The 15659-nt window shown below is 42.0% G+C and overlaps 1 protein-coding gene across 3 annotated transcripts in view; it reads left to right on the top strand.

Annotated features, from left to right (window-relative positions):
- The first annotated feature begins 5300 nt into the window (after positions 1-5300).
- LOC111855835 (solute carrier family 26 member 6-like) overlaps positions 5301-15659 on the top strand; it is a 14709-nt gene continuing 4350 nt past the window's right edge. Inside the window, exons 1-14 of one of the 3 annotated variants that reach the window (XM_023835292.2) lie at positions 5301-5472; positions 5955-6245; positions 8045-8184; positions 8637-8747; positions 9277-9452; positions 10099-10263; positions 11971-12123; positions 12395-12477; positions 12803-12950; positions 13032-13145; positions 13595-13672; positions 13799-13894; positions 14134-14240; positions 14856-14925. In XM_023835292.2, coding sequence (XP_023691060.2) covers positions 6118-6245; positions 8045-8184; positions 8637-8747; positions 9277-9452; positions 10099-10263; positions 11971-12123; positions 12395-12477; positions 12803-12950; positions 13032-13145; positions 13595-13672; positions 13799-13894; positions 14134-14240; positions 14856-14925 — 1569 coding nt within the window. In that variant the 5' untranslated portion in view covers positions 5301-5472; positions 5955-6117. Of the gene's footprint in view, positions 5473-5495; positions 5721-5830; positions 6246-8044; positions 8185-8636; positions 8748-9276; positions 9453-10098; positions 10264-11970; positions 12124-12394; positions 12478-12802; positions 12951-13031; positions 13146-13594; positions 13673-13798; positions 13895-14133; positions 14241-14855; positions 14926-15659 lie in introns of those variants that run through there. The other 2 variants (XM_023835291.2, XM_023835295.2) reach the window with 2 other exon arrangements.

Genomic DNA, 15659 nt, shown 5'->3' with positions numbered 1-15659 from the left:
GCTTATATTTATATATCTGAAATTAATTAAAATGCATGTTTCTAACACTCCACACCAGACTGTTGCTTCTCTGCCTTGTCATTCCAGCCCTGGGCCCAGCTGTGATTGAACGGCTGGAACATTCACCTTTAAGTATGGCTACGCTGTTCACACATTGCACAATGTAGGTCAATGGTGTATATGCCTTACTGTTTATATTTTGTAGCCAAACACTCTTTGCTCTTAAGTTGCTAAAATCAATACTTTGTTTCTACGGATGCCAAACCTGTTTGTATGCTAGATCAATAATGATGTTGAAGACACCATATTTTTATAGAACAATACAATTTCAGATGCATAACAAAATGTCATATAAAACTGAATTTGTGTTAATGATAGATACCTTAAACACACTTTTCAAGCAAACCATTTAACAAAAAGGTATTGGATAGGTTGTAAATTATAAAGTAATAGACATACTGTTCAAAAGTAAGTAAAAAATTATTTGTACACTTAAATCCATCTGGTTCTCAGGCTTAGTGGAACGTGTTCGTGGATGATGTGATGATGAACAAGCTGTCCTAGCAGAAGCCTGACTGGACTGTATGTAGTTTTTTGTGACATGCTTCACATGGAGCCCTAGTGTTGCCTGTATGCATAACATAGATGATTAACAGGAACTTTAAAATGTTTACATATTGGGCAAATCATGTTAAGACCGTGTGTGTTTTTATGTGCCTGTGTAATGTGTAACTACATTGTGAGCACAAACATCTATCCACGTCACATAGCATATCTGAAAAATGCATATTGCGAGAATTCATGTGCTTTTAAGATATCTGGATATTTGTTTTCTTGTTTTCCCACAAATTAGTTTTGTGGCTGGGGTTGTTAACCGTAGTTAAATCAGGAGTCCATAGGAAGTGATAGCTGTGCGTAATTTGTGTGTATTCGTTTATTTGTGCGTAATTTGTGTGTGTTTGTCATGCTGAGTGGGCAGTGGGGCAATGTAGCACATTATTGAGCCCTGTGACAGCTCTGGCACTAGTAACATTATTCCAGATGGGCTATGTGTGGTATGTGAGGGGGGGACACCTTTTAACTCACCAAGAGTAATACTAGTAATACTGTATGACAGTGTTAAAGATGCAACTGACTGACACTCATTGGTGAAGAGAGGGACTAACTGACATGTCAAAACCACAGGCAGCACAACCACCATGGAGTCTGCTTTTAAGCTGTACGTCATGACGTTAGTTACCGCAAATAAAAACACAAACATATAATATACAGTCAGGGGCTGCTAAAAAAAAAGGCAAAACGTATAAGGCCTACGTTTAAAACTTCTTTAATCTGACCTGTCAGAAGAGCCGAATGTCCATTTTACCACATTTATTCAGATTTGCGCTCAATATCCTATAATTGTACGCTAGTCTATCAGAAAACTGAGTCTCCACCCACCTCCAAATCAACGTTTTAAGCAGTCAGTTATTGTGTTTAACTGCTGTTGATATCAACATGGAATTCCGCTTTTCATTTATTTATTTTTACTATGTATACAATATGTATGTATTTATTTTTGGAAACTTGTCTTCCCATCTGACGGGCCAGGTGAGTGGGGGGGCTTGAGGTCATCCCGGGGCGGGCTGAACCCGACCATGTCCGACCTTGACACCGGGTCTGATCTATCCATTTGTGTTCCAACCACTTATCCCGAACAGGGTCAGTGGGGCACAAGCAGTGTTGGGGAAGTTACTCACAAAAGCAATTCATTATAGGAGTGGAAAGTTCAGGTCCAGAAAGTACAAGTATAGACCAAGGCTTCATTTCAACCAACCCGTTGAGTAAAAAGAATCACAATCACAGAGTACTCAGCTGGTTGGGTGAAACAAAATCATGCTCTGGATTTGTACTTTCTGGACCTGAACTTTCCGTCTCTGTGATGGATTACTTTTGTGTATAATTTCCTCAACACTAGGCGCAAGTTAGGGTACACTCTCAGTTGGATGGCAGCCCCTTGCAGGGCACACAGACTCTGGGTGAGTTAGAGATGCCAGTTTGCATAATTGTATTTCTTTGAAAGGGAGGAAGGAAACCAAATTCACATGGGAAGGGCAAGTGAGTCCCAAACAAACATGGACTGGAGGTGGGATTATGAAACTTCAACCCAGGGATTGGGAGCCTCCAGTCATCAAAAATTTTTTTTTTTTTAATAACAGTTTATCTATAGCGGCACATAGTAATTCAATTAATCTGATGCCACTATGCAAAGTCACTTTCTACGAACTGGATATTTTACTTCCGCAATTCAGCTAGTGTACTTAATACTATGGCGCAATTGGCAACTTGCAGCCTTGCAGGTTGCTACCTTTATATCCTGCGGCCTAAAGTTCAGGTTGCATATAAGACCAAAACTGTTGTGTAATAGACACTCATTAATGATTATAACAGCACAACTGATAACAGTCAAATGTCACTTGTGTACAATGACTCAGGCGAATGGGGTTTTACTGCTGTTATTTGCCTTAGTGTTTTTGATGTGGAGATGCCATTTCCTTCATTTCCGCATGTGATTATGTATTTCGGGTGGGTGGGAGGGAGGGGTGGTAGTGACTCAGTTCACTGCTGACTGTTTTCTTTCTCTCCAGGTCTCACATTCAGGTCATTTTGTTGGATTCAGAGTTGGCTCCCAGATCACTTGCTTTTTTTAAAAAAAAAATCTTTTTACCCCCCTTTTCCCTATTTATTTACGTTGTCTCTCCATCTCTCAGAGTATAGACATCTGTTTCCAGGACTCAAATGGTGACTCCTGTGAGTCTTCCCAGCTTCTCACATCACCTTTGACCTCTGACATTTAACCTTCAATGTCAGTGGCCTCTCAGGACACTGTTGTTCATTTTAGGGTGAAAATGCAGTTAAATTGTTCTGTCTTGTGTTCTAACTGCCATCGGGCATAATGTTGACCTGTTGAGTCAAACTGTCATAAATGAGAAACGAAAGAAAAAACACAAGAGAGTGGCTATAAATAACCTGGGTTTTTTGGACAGGCATTCAGAGTCTGGGTGTCTACAATTCTTACCTGGTTAAAAGGCGAGCTCCAAGCTAGGTGTGAGCTAAGAGAACGGCAAAATTATGATGCTGTAAAAATTCAAACGTGACAAGTTTTAAGTTCCATAGGTAGCTTTAGGCTAACTGAATGAATGCTAACTACTGTGTGATTGCTAGATACATACTGGATGTGATTAACCTATTGGGGTGCCCAATAGATGATCCTTGTCAGACACTGTAATGGATAGCCCGATGAGATGGTCCATGTCACTTGTGGGTGACCTTTGACCTGAGTGTAGGTGAATGTTCTAGCACCAAGGAAAAGACAATTTCGATATTTTTTCTGCCTCTTTATTGTCAGCTGTTTCTCTCTTTAATCATTTACCTTTTTGGGTTTTTGTTTTTGCACTAATTTTTAACTTCTCCTTCAGACTAGCACATGCACTACTTCAGCAAATGTGTCTGGTTTGTTCGGCTGTGAGCCTGTAAGTCTGAACGTGATGCCCTGCAGGCCTATCCTTTCACGTCTTTGTTCTTTAACGAGAGATTCTAACGTTATGGCTGTGACATTTAGACTCATACTGGCAAACAAAATGCCTCACAGCATGGACAAGCTTGGTATCAATTAATCAACTTGCATATCCTTTTATGTAACATCTTGGGTTGAATATAGACAGATCCTCATAATTCATATTTTAATTTACATGTTAGGATTGCATAGCAGTCTAACAGACATCAAGTGGAGCTTTGCGTGGAATCGCCCTGTTCTGTGATTGGTAGGAAACCTCAAAGACTGGTGATCCCAAATGAAAGGCAGCACTGAGACCTGCAAGGCCTACAGCTGGCCTCCGTGAAGGAAACAGATGCCGCATGAAGGGAAAAGCTGATGCTGAACATGTCAACATAGAACAATCAGTGCTACACATCAATGAATGCCAGCTGTGTTTCAGACTTCACTGCACATTTGCAATGGTAGAAAGCTGCAACAGACACTCCTCATGTGCTTGTTTTTTAAGAGGGTGTTCATTCACATGTGGAAACTCATTTCCGCTCTGGACCGGGTGAATGGGTGTGACTGTCACCAGCGCTTCACTCACTCTTAGTAGGTCTATTATGTGTCATGATGTGATGCTCGGGGCTCTTTACCAGTGTGCCTTTGTGAGGTTATGACAGGAAGACAAGCTGAGAAATGCCAAAGGGGATGGTGACGACAGAGCTGTTAATAATTAGGGCCTTTGCGCTAGGCATGCTCATGGGAATGAAGTCCAAAACCCTTTAAGGATTTATATAATCGACTGCTGGCTTTAGTGCTTCTGGTTTCTCCTTAAGCCGCACGTTATCACAATAACCCTGTGTACGAGTTTTATCATTCAAAGTAACTTCTGTCGTCTGAGGACTAACCAAGACTTTGTTTTGTTACATCAAACTTCAGATACTGTTTCCCCGAAATTATTTTTTTCTTCAATCTAGAGATTCTAGAGTCTTTGTTCATTTATTGATATTAAATACCAGTTGAACATTCAAATATATAAAATATCGGAACATTTATTTTTTAACCATAAATTTGTACTGCTGAAAAATAGACTGTAAAATGTCAATGACTCAAACTAAAACACTAACACAAATATTAATAAAGTGATTCATCAAGAATTTTCCTTCCACAAGATCAATATTGAATTCATGAAGACCACACTATTTTCTTCTGTGTGCTGTTTTCTAATCTGCATCATTGTAAATATTCTTTGTGTTTAATCCTCCCAACGGAAGCTGAAACTAGCCCAATATTTCAAATCCCAGTATAATGTACCTCAAATAAATAATCCAGTATTTTGCATGCTGGTCACATTCAAATGCTCAACATTTTAAAAGTAGAGTTAAACACAATGACATCAAGTAGATGGACTTCCTTCCCCAGGTTTGCCAACTTGGGTCAGCTGGCTGGAATGACATTTTCAGTTCGAGATTAGTCTGCACACACATGCACACGCACTTCCATGTATGTCGACAGTTTTATTACATTGGAAACAATCTATAGGGTTTGCACACTGCCCCCAATGCTTCTGATGTAGCTAATTTTAGGTATATAATGAAATAAAATAGATTTTCCGTAAGGCGTGAGAGTCTGAAAGCGTGACAGTCACGCCAGATACGTGAGAGTTTCCGTGTAGGTCTGTCTCTGACTTTCGTTGGTTAGCGATTCAGTATTACTTAGAATTAGGAGCCGCTCGCAGTCTTAATAATGAATTCGTTTCCCCTTAAGAGCAGCCCAAAAACCCACAACCCGCGATCTTCTAATATTTACCTGCAACTGTATTTTCGAAATAGCCCAACTGGGCGGGAAAACCGCGGTCCTGGCGACTCTGGCAGGCTGCCGCGACTGCGCCGCGTCTGGCAGCGCGAGGGTCTGACAGTTTCCGTCCCAACTGCCGGCAGTGCCAGCAAATGGTGATAAAAATGTTTTTAAAAACACCAAACAATATGACTTAAAGATATTATAATTTAATTATATACTATACTATACATACGATCATTTTTGCCTATAAAATAAAGGGCCGACTTACGACCGGTCGTAAGTCGATGACGACCTGTAATTGCAAACTAAAAACACGGGTTATCTCAGATAGTCTCAAATGTATTGATTGCCTTATTGGTTTTGTAAAGAAGATATATGATGCCCATGGTATGATTAATAGGTAAGTGAAATAATTAAGATTTTCCCTGACTTGACTCAAATACTGATTGCTATCTAATCGGAAGATGATAACACCCTAAACTGCTGGTACAAAAAGGACCGTCTCACTGTGCACTGCTGCCAGCTTCAACTAGGATATTTTTTCTGGGGACTTTGCTCTGTACTTCTAAGGGACTTAGAGTATATGTGTGTTCCTACGGGTGTGTGCGTGCCATACCTGCGTATGTGTTCGCAGCCCATGCGATCACATGCTGAAGGTCAGCATACACATTAACCGAAGACTGAAGAGGAAGGTCTTTGAAGGTGATCGGCTGACCTGAAGGGACGGTAGGGCATCCTTCAGTGGGAGACGAGCAGAGCACCATCAAACACCGACACTGTGAGTCAGCACCCCAGCCATGGAGCAGAAGAGACGCGTGGGGTACGCAATTCAACGTGAGGTGCTGGACGAGCAGAATGTGGAGGAATTGGCAGAGAAATCAGATGCCAAGACTCCCCTCTCAGAAAAGATAAAGAAGTCACTGAGGTAGGAATACTGTAGCATGGATTTTTTTCCCTACTCGCATCAATTGCCATTTTTCCTTCTGAGTTTACTTCCTCCATTGTCCATGGCTCTCTGAGAATTTTGGACTTTGATCCAGACTGTTAGAGACCCAGCGCCCCCCTCTCAGGCATGCACTGGTCTATCATCTCTCTGTCTTAAGCATTACACAATGCCTTGGCTTTCCAACCTGCTTGTTGTGCTTTCTTTGGCCCTACACACAACAGAGATCATAACCTCCATGGTACCTGCATACTTGTTCCTTTAAGTATAACTGGCATGTGTTGACAAATTAATCTGGCCAGTTCACTTGGTGTAGCTGCCATTTCGAGGGATTCATTGCCGTGTGAGGTTTCTGCAAAATGTGTCATTTAAACTATGCAATTGACATGAAACACAAGCTTTGTGAAATATTGTAGTTATTGACCATTATTTTACATGTGGTATGAAATTACCTTCCTGTATTATTAAGTCTTGAATCACAGTGGTGGTGTTAATGGGATAAATTAAAAACCTTTAATAGTATCAGGCTGCTATATTTCATCATTGGTGGTATAGTGGTTTACATAGCTGCCTTTCAAGCAGTTGATCTGGGGGTTAATTCCATGGCCAATACAGAAAAAATTATATTGTGGTAGTTGTCTCACTTGTATGTTGCTTTGGGAAAATCTGATAGAGAGTTATGTGTAGCTCAGTATGGGTTAGGACAGTGTTTCCCAAACTGGTCCTTGGGGAACCCTAGACAGTCCACGTTTTTGTGCTCTACCCTCCCGGGAGTTGGGAGTAGGGAACAAAACCGTGGACCGCCTGGGGGTCCCCAAGGCCTGGATTGGGAAACACCGGGTTTGGACACTGTGCTTGTGATCGGAAGGTCGCTGATTCAAATCCCCGGGTTTCAGTAATTTTACCACTGGGCCCAGAGCAAGGCCCTTAACCCCAAATAAAGAACAAAATCTCATTCTGTCCATTGGCTACATTTTTAAGAAAATTTCTGTGGAGTTGGTGAGTTTTGGAAATTTGCTATTCAGTTGCTCTGGGGACCTTCGGATGCTGCCTTTTCAGTTCTAATCAATTGTAAAAATCTGCTAAATAAGTAACAGCGTTTCTAAAATCATAATGATAAAGAATAGGGATGTACAGTGGGTCATGTTGCTGCATCACAACTTTGCAAATACGGTTCCAGATGCATACGTGTCTTGTATATCTTGTATATATCATGCACGTGAACACACTGTTCACTAACAGAGGTGATTTGAGGCCACCATCTGTGTGTGATTTGTGGTGAGCGGGCATGCCGTTCAAGGTGTGACCTGCCTAAGGATTATTTTATAGAAAATGACAACTTCATTAGGATTTGATTCCCCTTGATCATAACCGGATAGTGACAATGGAATTGTTTTTATCATGGAATTTCATAACTGGAGTTTCGTAACAGACAATTCTATGATTAATCATAAGTTTTTCATCATTCGTTAAAAGAAGGATGTTAAGAGTAGGGAAAGCCACATCTGATGACGGCTTATTCCTAACCACAGAGACACAGCCTTGAGGCAATATTCGCCGTTTTGTTCTTAAATATGGTTCAGAATGTCGAGTGTTCAATGTGCTGGATATTAAAAGGTGCCTTTATGTCCCAGGGAGACCCAGCCTGTTAATCTCAGTGCATCTCAGTATCAGTCTGCCTTAATGACAATGAATTCCAGAACCAGTCTGTCCTGATCCCAGTGCATCAGTGTTCCCTGGTATCGGCTTGTCTCAGTTTCTGTTTCCCCGTGACCCCACAGGTGTTCAGGGCCCAGGGTGAAACGCTCCATGCTGAGCTGTGTTCCTATTGTTTCCTGGCTGCGCCGGTACTCGCTGAGGGACTGGGCCATCGGAGACCTGGTGTCAGGCATCAGTGTGGGCATCATGCACCTGCCCCAGGGTGAGACAGGCCGATCCAGCCCGCAAATGGGCCACACCTGCTAACTTGACAGTTCTCGCACATCCCTGACGTGCAGGAGAAACCATGAATAGCACTAAAATAGAAAGTACTGTAATTGTATCAAGCTAAAAAATTAAAAGCAGGTTCATTCTATGACCTTTATAATGCGCTTCTGTTTAATGAACTGGGCAATTAATGTATTAGCTTATGAATGACAAGGTGCAGAATGTGGATATTGCACAAGAGTGGAAGACTGACCAATTATAGCACTGAACGTTTACTATATCACTAGTTGTATTTTAGTTAATGATTGACTAATACAGATATAAATCATGCTAGGAAATTATATATCAAGCTATTGTGTTCGTCATGGCACCCCCACTTTTTTCCCTGCAATTTGCCCAATGGCTGTTTCTGAAACGTGTTTCACCAATGAGTGTGTCTACGCACAGGAATGGCGTACGCCCTGCTGGCTGCCGTTCCCCCGGTCTTTGGACTCTACTCTTCTTTCTACCCCATCTTGGTTTACTTCATCTTTGGGACATCTCGCCACATCTCAGTGGGTTAGTTTCGGCGTCACTTCTGTGTTTCACAAAAACAACTTACCTACTCCCACCCCCCCAGTGATGGCCCCGGGCCAGTCAGCCACACTGACCCCTGTTTCACTCTACTGATTTGCCCAATCCAAATCAATAATTTACCCCCCTCGAGTCCAAACTACCTCGGCATTCACTGATCTCCTTCTACTTCCTTGCTTTTATACAGAAATGTAATTAATATATAATGTATCGTAAAGAGCGGACAATATTTAACAACTTCAACCTGAAGAAGCTGCACTCTGTTGATTGTTTTTATGGGGTGTTAGTGATGTACTAACGCTTTTTGACAGGGGTAGTTGACTGTCAGGCTATTAGTCTAGTAACACATGTCTTGTGAATCGATGCACTGGATAATGAATTATTCCTGTTGCTAAGTAATCTGTATGTTCTGTGTGTCCTTCTGTACATTTATCCCCTGAGAAACAGCATAGAAACAAACTCTAAATGCACCGTCTGTGTTATTCTCTACTCCCCCCGACCCCTTTCCTTACAGGCACCTATGCGGTGATGAGCGTGATGATCGGAGGGGTGACAGAACGCATCGCCCCGGACTCCAACTTCTTAATTTGGGACAATGTGACCAACACGAGTGTGATGGACACCTATACCCGTGACCACGAGAGGGTGAAGATCGCCGCTGCGGTCACCTTTCTGTCTGGCATTTTACAGGTAACCATGCCTGTTATATGTCGGACTGCTGTGATTGGGGGGAGGGGGGGGGGTGAATGGACAAGTTGTAGGATTCAGATACAACTCTGCTTTTGAAAAAGTCTGTTAAGCTAATATATAAGAAGTAGGTGCGGTAACGTAACACTAGCAGTGTTCTGTTGCAAATGACTGCATTCATTACCAATACAAACGATGCACTGTGTAAGTTGTTGTACCTTCTTGGTGAGGGTTTGATTTGTGAACATACTCATACTAGTACTAATAAAATAGTGACAGCTTATTCCTCCATGTAGGGATATTGTCTTTCCCCATATCCCATCTTGCTATCCATGAGACACACACACACACACACACACATATATATAATTTGGAAGTTACAGCATCCACCTCCCCAGGAGCATTTGGGGGTCAAGGAAAGGACCTTGCTCAAGGGTGCAATGGAGGAATCAGTCTACTAGGCGCAGGATTTGAACCAGTGACCTTCCGATCATAGTCCTAACCCACTGAGTCACAAATCACCCCATACATCAATAATAATAATCATCAATAATACTGTATTGGCATGCAGTTGCTCACACTATCACATTGATGACATTTATGCTCATATCCATTTGCACCCTCGTGACCCATCCACATCTGCCTGCAGGTTTTGCTGGGTATGGTGCAGTTCGGCTTTGTGGTGACCTATCTCTCTGAGCCACTGGTCAGGGGATACACCACTGCTGCCGCCATCAATGTTATTGTCTCCCAGCTCAAATACTTCTTCGGAATCCAACCGGAACGTTTCAGCGGGCCTTTCTCCCTGATTTACGTAAGTATTCCCTCCTATCACTTTAAAAGAATGGTCTCTATCTCTCTGCAACTGTCTGGACAAATAGGAGGAAAAATTACCTTCCGTGGATCTTTCAGATGGAGTTCTCAAACAGAATTGTAAAGATATTAATATTATGATTTGGATGGCATATTTGTTAAGGCTCCCAGGACTATAGTGGTTTAGGACGCAGAATGCCAAATCTGGATGTTGCTACTAGGGATGCATAGCTGGGAACGCTTCAGCAAGGTGCATAATCTGTAAAATAATGCTTTAACCAGCAAGCATAAGTTGCTGAGTTGCTTCCGCTGAACATGTTAGCTAAGCAATGGTTGCCTATTTCTAGTCCTAAAGGACCAAAATCCAACACAGTTTGCAGGTTTCCCTGCTCAGAATTATCTATTACACCTGGTAAATAGCTGATTAAGATTCATTTGAGCAGGGAAATCTGCGAACTGTGTTGGATTCTGGCCATCCAGGAGCAGAACTGGGCAGTCCTGAGCTAAGTGATAGCTAAATATAGCAGACGTCTGTAATCATCGTCTAAACATAGTGTTATAACTCAGAGCTCAGAATACCTTATTGCCAGTATGCACTAACATAGCAGAACCGTTTGTGGTTTCGTGCCAAACATGACAATTTTACAAGATACAAAGGAGGAACAATTAATGGTACTATATATGCAACAGCTAAAGAATACAATAGAAACTACAAAATTTACTGAAAACACAGTACATGAGGTCTTAATACAATACATTAATATGAGTGCCGTGTTAAAAAAACTGCAAAGTGCAATGGACACAATACTGAGAGCAATGTGCAGATTTCACAGATGCAGAACAGACCAATAACTGAACTAGTGCAAAACACAAAAACAGTTGTTCATTGTAGTGCAAATGTAGACAGTGGACAATGGACAGAAAAAAACACATATTTTTAAGGCATATTATCAGAATAACATTATTTTCTCACACAATATATATAGAGCCAGTAAATGTATTTTAGCAGTTTCTCTAATGAGGAAGTGTGCTGTTGCTACCATGTTTGTTGTACAACATACAAAACAGTACAAAGTGGCTCATTGTTTAATGAATCACGCAGAAGTCCGTGTACAAAGTATTCCATTGTTTATAAACCAAAGCCGAAGCCACAACTAAAACTCAAAGTGAGAAAAATGAGACAGGGCGGAAAAATACCAGCATCTGTATCCAAATTACAGAGTCAAAAAACAAGCAGTAGGTCAATGAACGAATGGCAACCATCAATCTGAACAACAGCATGAAATGTTCAGCATGGAGTACATTAGCAGTACCTCATGATGAACTGACAAAAAAACAACTGGTATTTAACAGATTACACATGAACTATTACACAAGTGGATTTAATAAACTGGTGAGGGTGATCAAGGAAGGGTGACTGGTTCTGTCAAACATCTGCTGTGAATCCTGAATCCAGGTCCTTTGAATCCTGAATCTAGGACTATAATGACATAAAATGTCCTCAGAAAGGATGAAATGTCCTTTTTTAGTACTTTCAATGGACACAATTCATCACTGCATCACTATAGTACAAGCCGGATTCTTGCATGATTTGTATTAAATGCTGATTTTAATGGCTTATTAACTTTATGTTGGAAATACTGAATACAAACAGACTTGCATTTCCCACTCTCTAACTCACCTTTTATGTCGCACCAATCCTTTGTAGACGGTGATTGATGTTTGCTACTTGCTTCCGAAGACAAACATTGGAACTCTTGTGGTCAGTATTGTGACCACGGTCGGCCTTATTGGTGCCAAAGAGGTCAACTCACTTCTTGCCCGCAAACTACCAGTACCCATTCCTGTGGAACTGCTGGCTGTGAGTAGAGATCTCCTGGACCCAGACTTTAATGAAATAATATAATGAAATGATCCTTTATTTGCACAAGTACAGGTACACTGAAATGTTTCTCTTTGCATATCCCATCTTGCTCTCATTTGACACACACACATATTGTTGAGAATGAAACTTGGGGCCCAAGTTTCCCCTGTCATTTAATTTTCAGTCCATCCTAGATCAAAAGCAAGGACCTTAAACCCAACACCACTGCAGTCTTCTTCAAGTATGTGTGATAATTTCTTGTCCGTAGATCATCATAGCCACAGTGATTTCCTGGCAGTTCAACCTAGATACAAAATATGGAGTGGAGGTAGTGGGACCCATCCCATCTGGGTAAGAACACACAGGCACACGGCCGTTTGACATCACAATGGCACAGGGTGTAACACCACACTACAAGCTACAAAAACATAGCCGCTTCCTGATTGCACAGCTACAGACAAACTGAAGTCAGTCTAAATAAAAGCACTGTCTAAAAAGTTTTGTAAATACTTACTAATTTACAACAAGTTATGTACTATCAGTGCTGTTTGTTGTGTTCTTTTTCTGTGCCACTGAACCCTATACTTTGCCTTGGATGACTGAAATCAATGTCAACACAATAGCGTAGTGCCTTCTTTTCTGGTTGTGAGGCTCTTGCTCCCTGTCTGACCCTAAGCCTCCAGCCCCCGATGGTACCCGAGGTCTCCATTCTTGGACAGGTGATAGGAGATGCTTTCGCTTTGGCCATTGTTGGATATGGCATTGCCATTTCCCTGGGCAGAATATTCGCACTCAAATATGGCTACAGAGTGGACAGCAACCAGGTAGTGTCTGCTCTGGTTCCTAAAAGCCATTCCACGCATGTATTCTTGAGCAGAGCTATAAATGGTTCTTCTCCTGTGTAGGAGCTGATAGCCTTGGGCCTCAGTAACACGGTTGGAGGGCTGTTCCAGTGCTTCGCCATCAGTTGCTCCATGTCCCGCAGTCTTGTCCAGGAGAGCACTGGAGGAAAAACTCAGGTACCAGGACATGAGACTTACAGGAGGTGGGACAGTGAACAGGACTATGGGGCATGGGGATGGGACATAAACTTAATGAGTATGGCAGAGGACATGAGATTAACGAATGGTGTGAAGGACCAAAAACAAGGCAGGTGTATCGCCTTCATCAACAGGGAAGCACGCAGGAAAACAGAATAGGCATCAGGGTCTAGTGAAAGGGGTGTGGGCTTGGGCACCAGAGTCTGGCTGTATTTTATAGGCCAAGAGAAAAATAGATCTCAGTCTATCCTTTCTAGTCACTTCTCTTTAATTTACACCTATACGCATAATAAGCATTAGTATTTCTGAATAAAATTGACATTGGTAAATGCACATTTTCATACCTGAATCCCAGCTCTCCTGTGAAGATCCTATCAGAAATTGAGGATCATTCATTTGATGTCACTGTTGGGTTTGTCTCTCACCAGGTGGCTAGTGCTCTCTCAGCTTTTGTGATTCTCATCATTTTGTTGAAGATTGGAGAGCTCTTTGAGCAGCTTCCTAAGGTACATCTCTGTGTGTGTTGTAGCTGTGATGGCCTGCTTAAACATGCGTGAATATGACTGTACTGCAGCAGCGAGCAACTCAAAGGAGGGAACTCAAATTAGCTGAAAGTGTGCTTCTCCACACAGGCAGTGCTGGCAGCCATCATTTACGTGAACCTGCATGGGATGATGAAGCAGTTCAGTGACATCCGCATACTCTGGAGGACTAACCGAGTGGACATGGTGAGGACGTCATCGGTTTGGGCTAATGAGCTTCGGAGGAGATTAGACAGACCCAACATTAGCTAGAAATAAAACACTGTACTTGGTGATAGCTCACTATCCCTGTCATGAGACTCAAAATCCAGCAGAGTCCCACATTATAGAAGCTTCTTCTTCAGTTTTGGGCTAATATTATTCCTAATTAAATCTTCTTCAGGCCTTAGCGATGGTGATACTACTGTCCTCGTCTCTGTGCACAGGTTGTGTGGATCGCCACCCTGATCCTCACTGTGCTGTTTAACCCCGACATGGGCTTGGCAGCCTCCATCGCCTTCTCCATACTCACCGTCATCTTCAGGACTCAGCTGTGAGGAACTCCGACAACAGCTGAAATTATGTCCATCTGCCTCACTAATTTCCGCATTCCACCCATCGGCCACATGGGTTCCTTTGGGTTTCTGCTGTTGCTTGACCCCAGTGGTTAATGTGTAAATCAGAAGGTGCCGGAACGTAAAGGACATATGAGAATGGAAGGGTAACAAGGCAAGGCACAGGTCTAGGAACGCGTCCAAAACACGGTGCTGAACCCGTGCTATGTAGGCCTACTGAAACGCCCCCTTGCTTAGCTGTGAGGATTATATACCTCATTTTACGTGTATACATCTGTGTGTATCGGTGGCAGTTCTGCGTTACCCAAGAAGCTTTTCACTCAATCTCTCAACTTTTTAAGAATAAACCTAAACTAATTAAGGACATAAAATTGCGTGAAATTTAAACTGTGAAATTGGTCTGCAAATTAAAATACGTAGTTTTTTTATTTTATGTTACTGTTTTTTTAACCAGAAAGCTGCCTGATCCACTCAAATAGGTGTCGGAACGCAGACAGTCAAAAACAGAGAGGTCCCGGAATACATTCCGGCGGGATCTGGCACAGATTAAGCAATGCTTAACCCACATTCCTTTCTCTGTCTTTGATTTTTAGGCCTCAGTACTCCATCCTTGGCCAGGTCAAGGGCACTGATATCTATAGACCCATCAACAAGTACAAGCAGGTAAAAACAACAGCCCCTCCCACAGTACAACTCACCACAATGCAGCCATAAGAACTGTGAGTCATCCAGCTATTTAACAACATATTCAGTTCAGTCATGTTTACATGGCCCTACCCAGCCAGGGTGTCCCACAGTACTTAGTAAATTAAAATTAGGCAGTATTAAACGTCAGTGTGAAAAGCCAGAAGACAGCCCAGGGAAAATCCGTTGGTATTAATAAAACCATCTATAAATACCACAAGCCGCCTAACCCTTCAGCCATGGTAACTTTATTTGAATAAATGAAAAGCAGAAAAAAACAAAATTCCACTCCACATTCTATTAAGTTGTTTTTTAGTGTTCTGCCGTAGTTCTGCTTCCAGTTTTCTGTACTGTACACTTTGACTAAAATTAAAGTCAACTGCAGAATAAGATAATAACGAAACCCTTAGTCTTAAACTCTGCTGTTGCATCAAGAAGCATAGCTGTCTACACACTGTTCATTTTTTCCAGAGCCTTTTACCTTCTGCCATCAGTTCACATCCCTCACCCATTGTTACTACTATCAGTGCAGGCTTGCTTTCCCAAAAATGATCACCCCCCTCTTCCCCTGACCTTCCTCAGACGACTAAGAGCTTCAAACCCATTAACACAAGCAGCTGACTTTAAGAAAATAATTCTAAGCCAGAATTAGTTATGCATAGTGTGGCGGTGTGTGGGTTTGCGTGTTAAGATTGTATGCCATGACCAGAAGG

The sequence above is a fragment of the Paramormyrops kingsleyae genome, chromosome 6, assembly GCF_048594095.1.
Source record: "Paramormyrops kingsleyae isolate MSU_618 chromosome 6, PKINGS_0.4, whole genome shotgun sequence".
NCBI classification, from domain to species: Eukaryota; Metazoa; Chordata; class Actinopteri; order Osteoglossiformes; family Mormyridae; genus Paramormyrops; species Paramormyrops kingsleyae.
The sequence above is the reverse complement of the archived record's forward strand: the minus strand, read 5'-3'. Positions and strand labels throughout refer to the sequence as shown.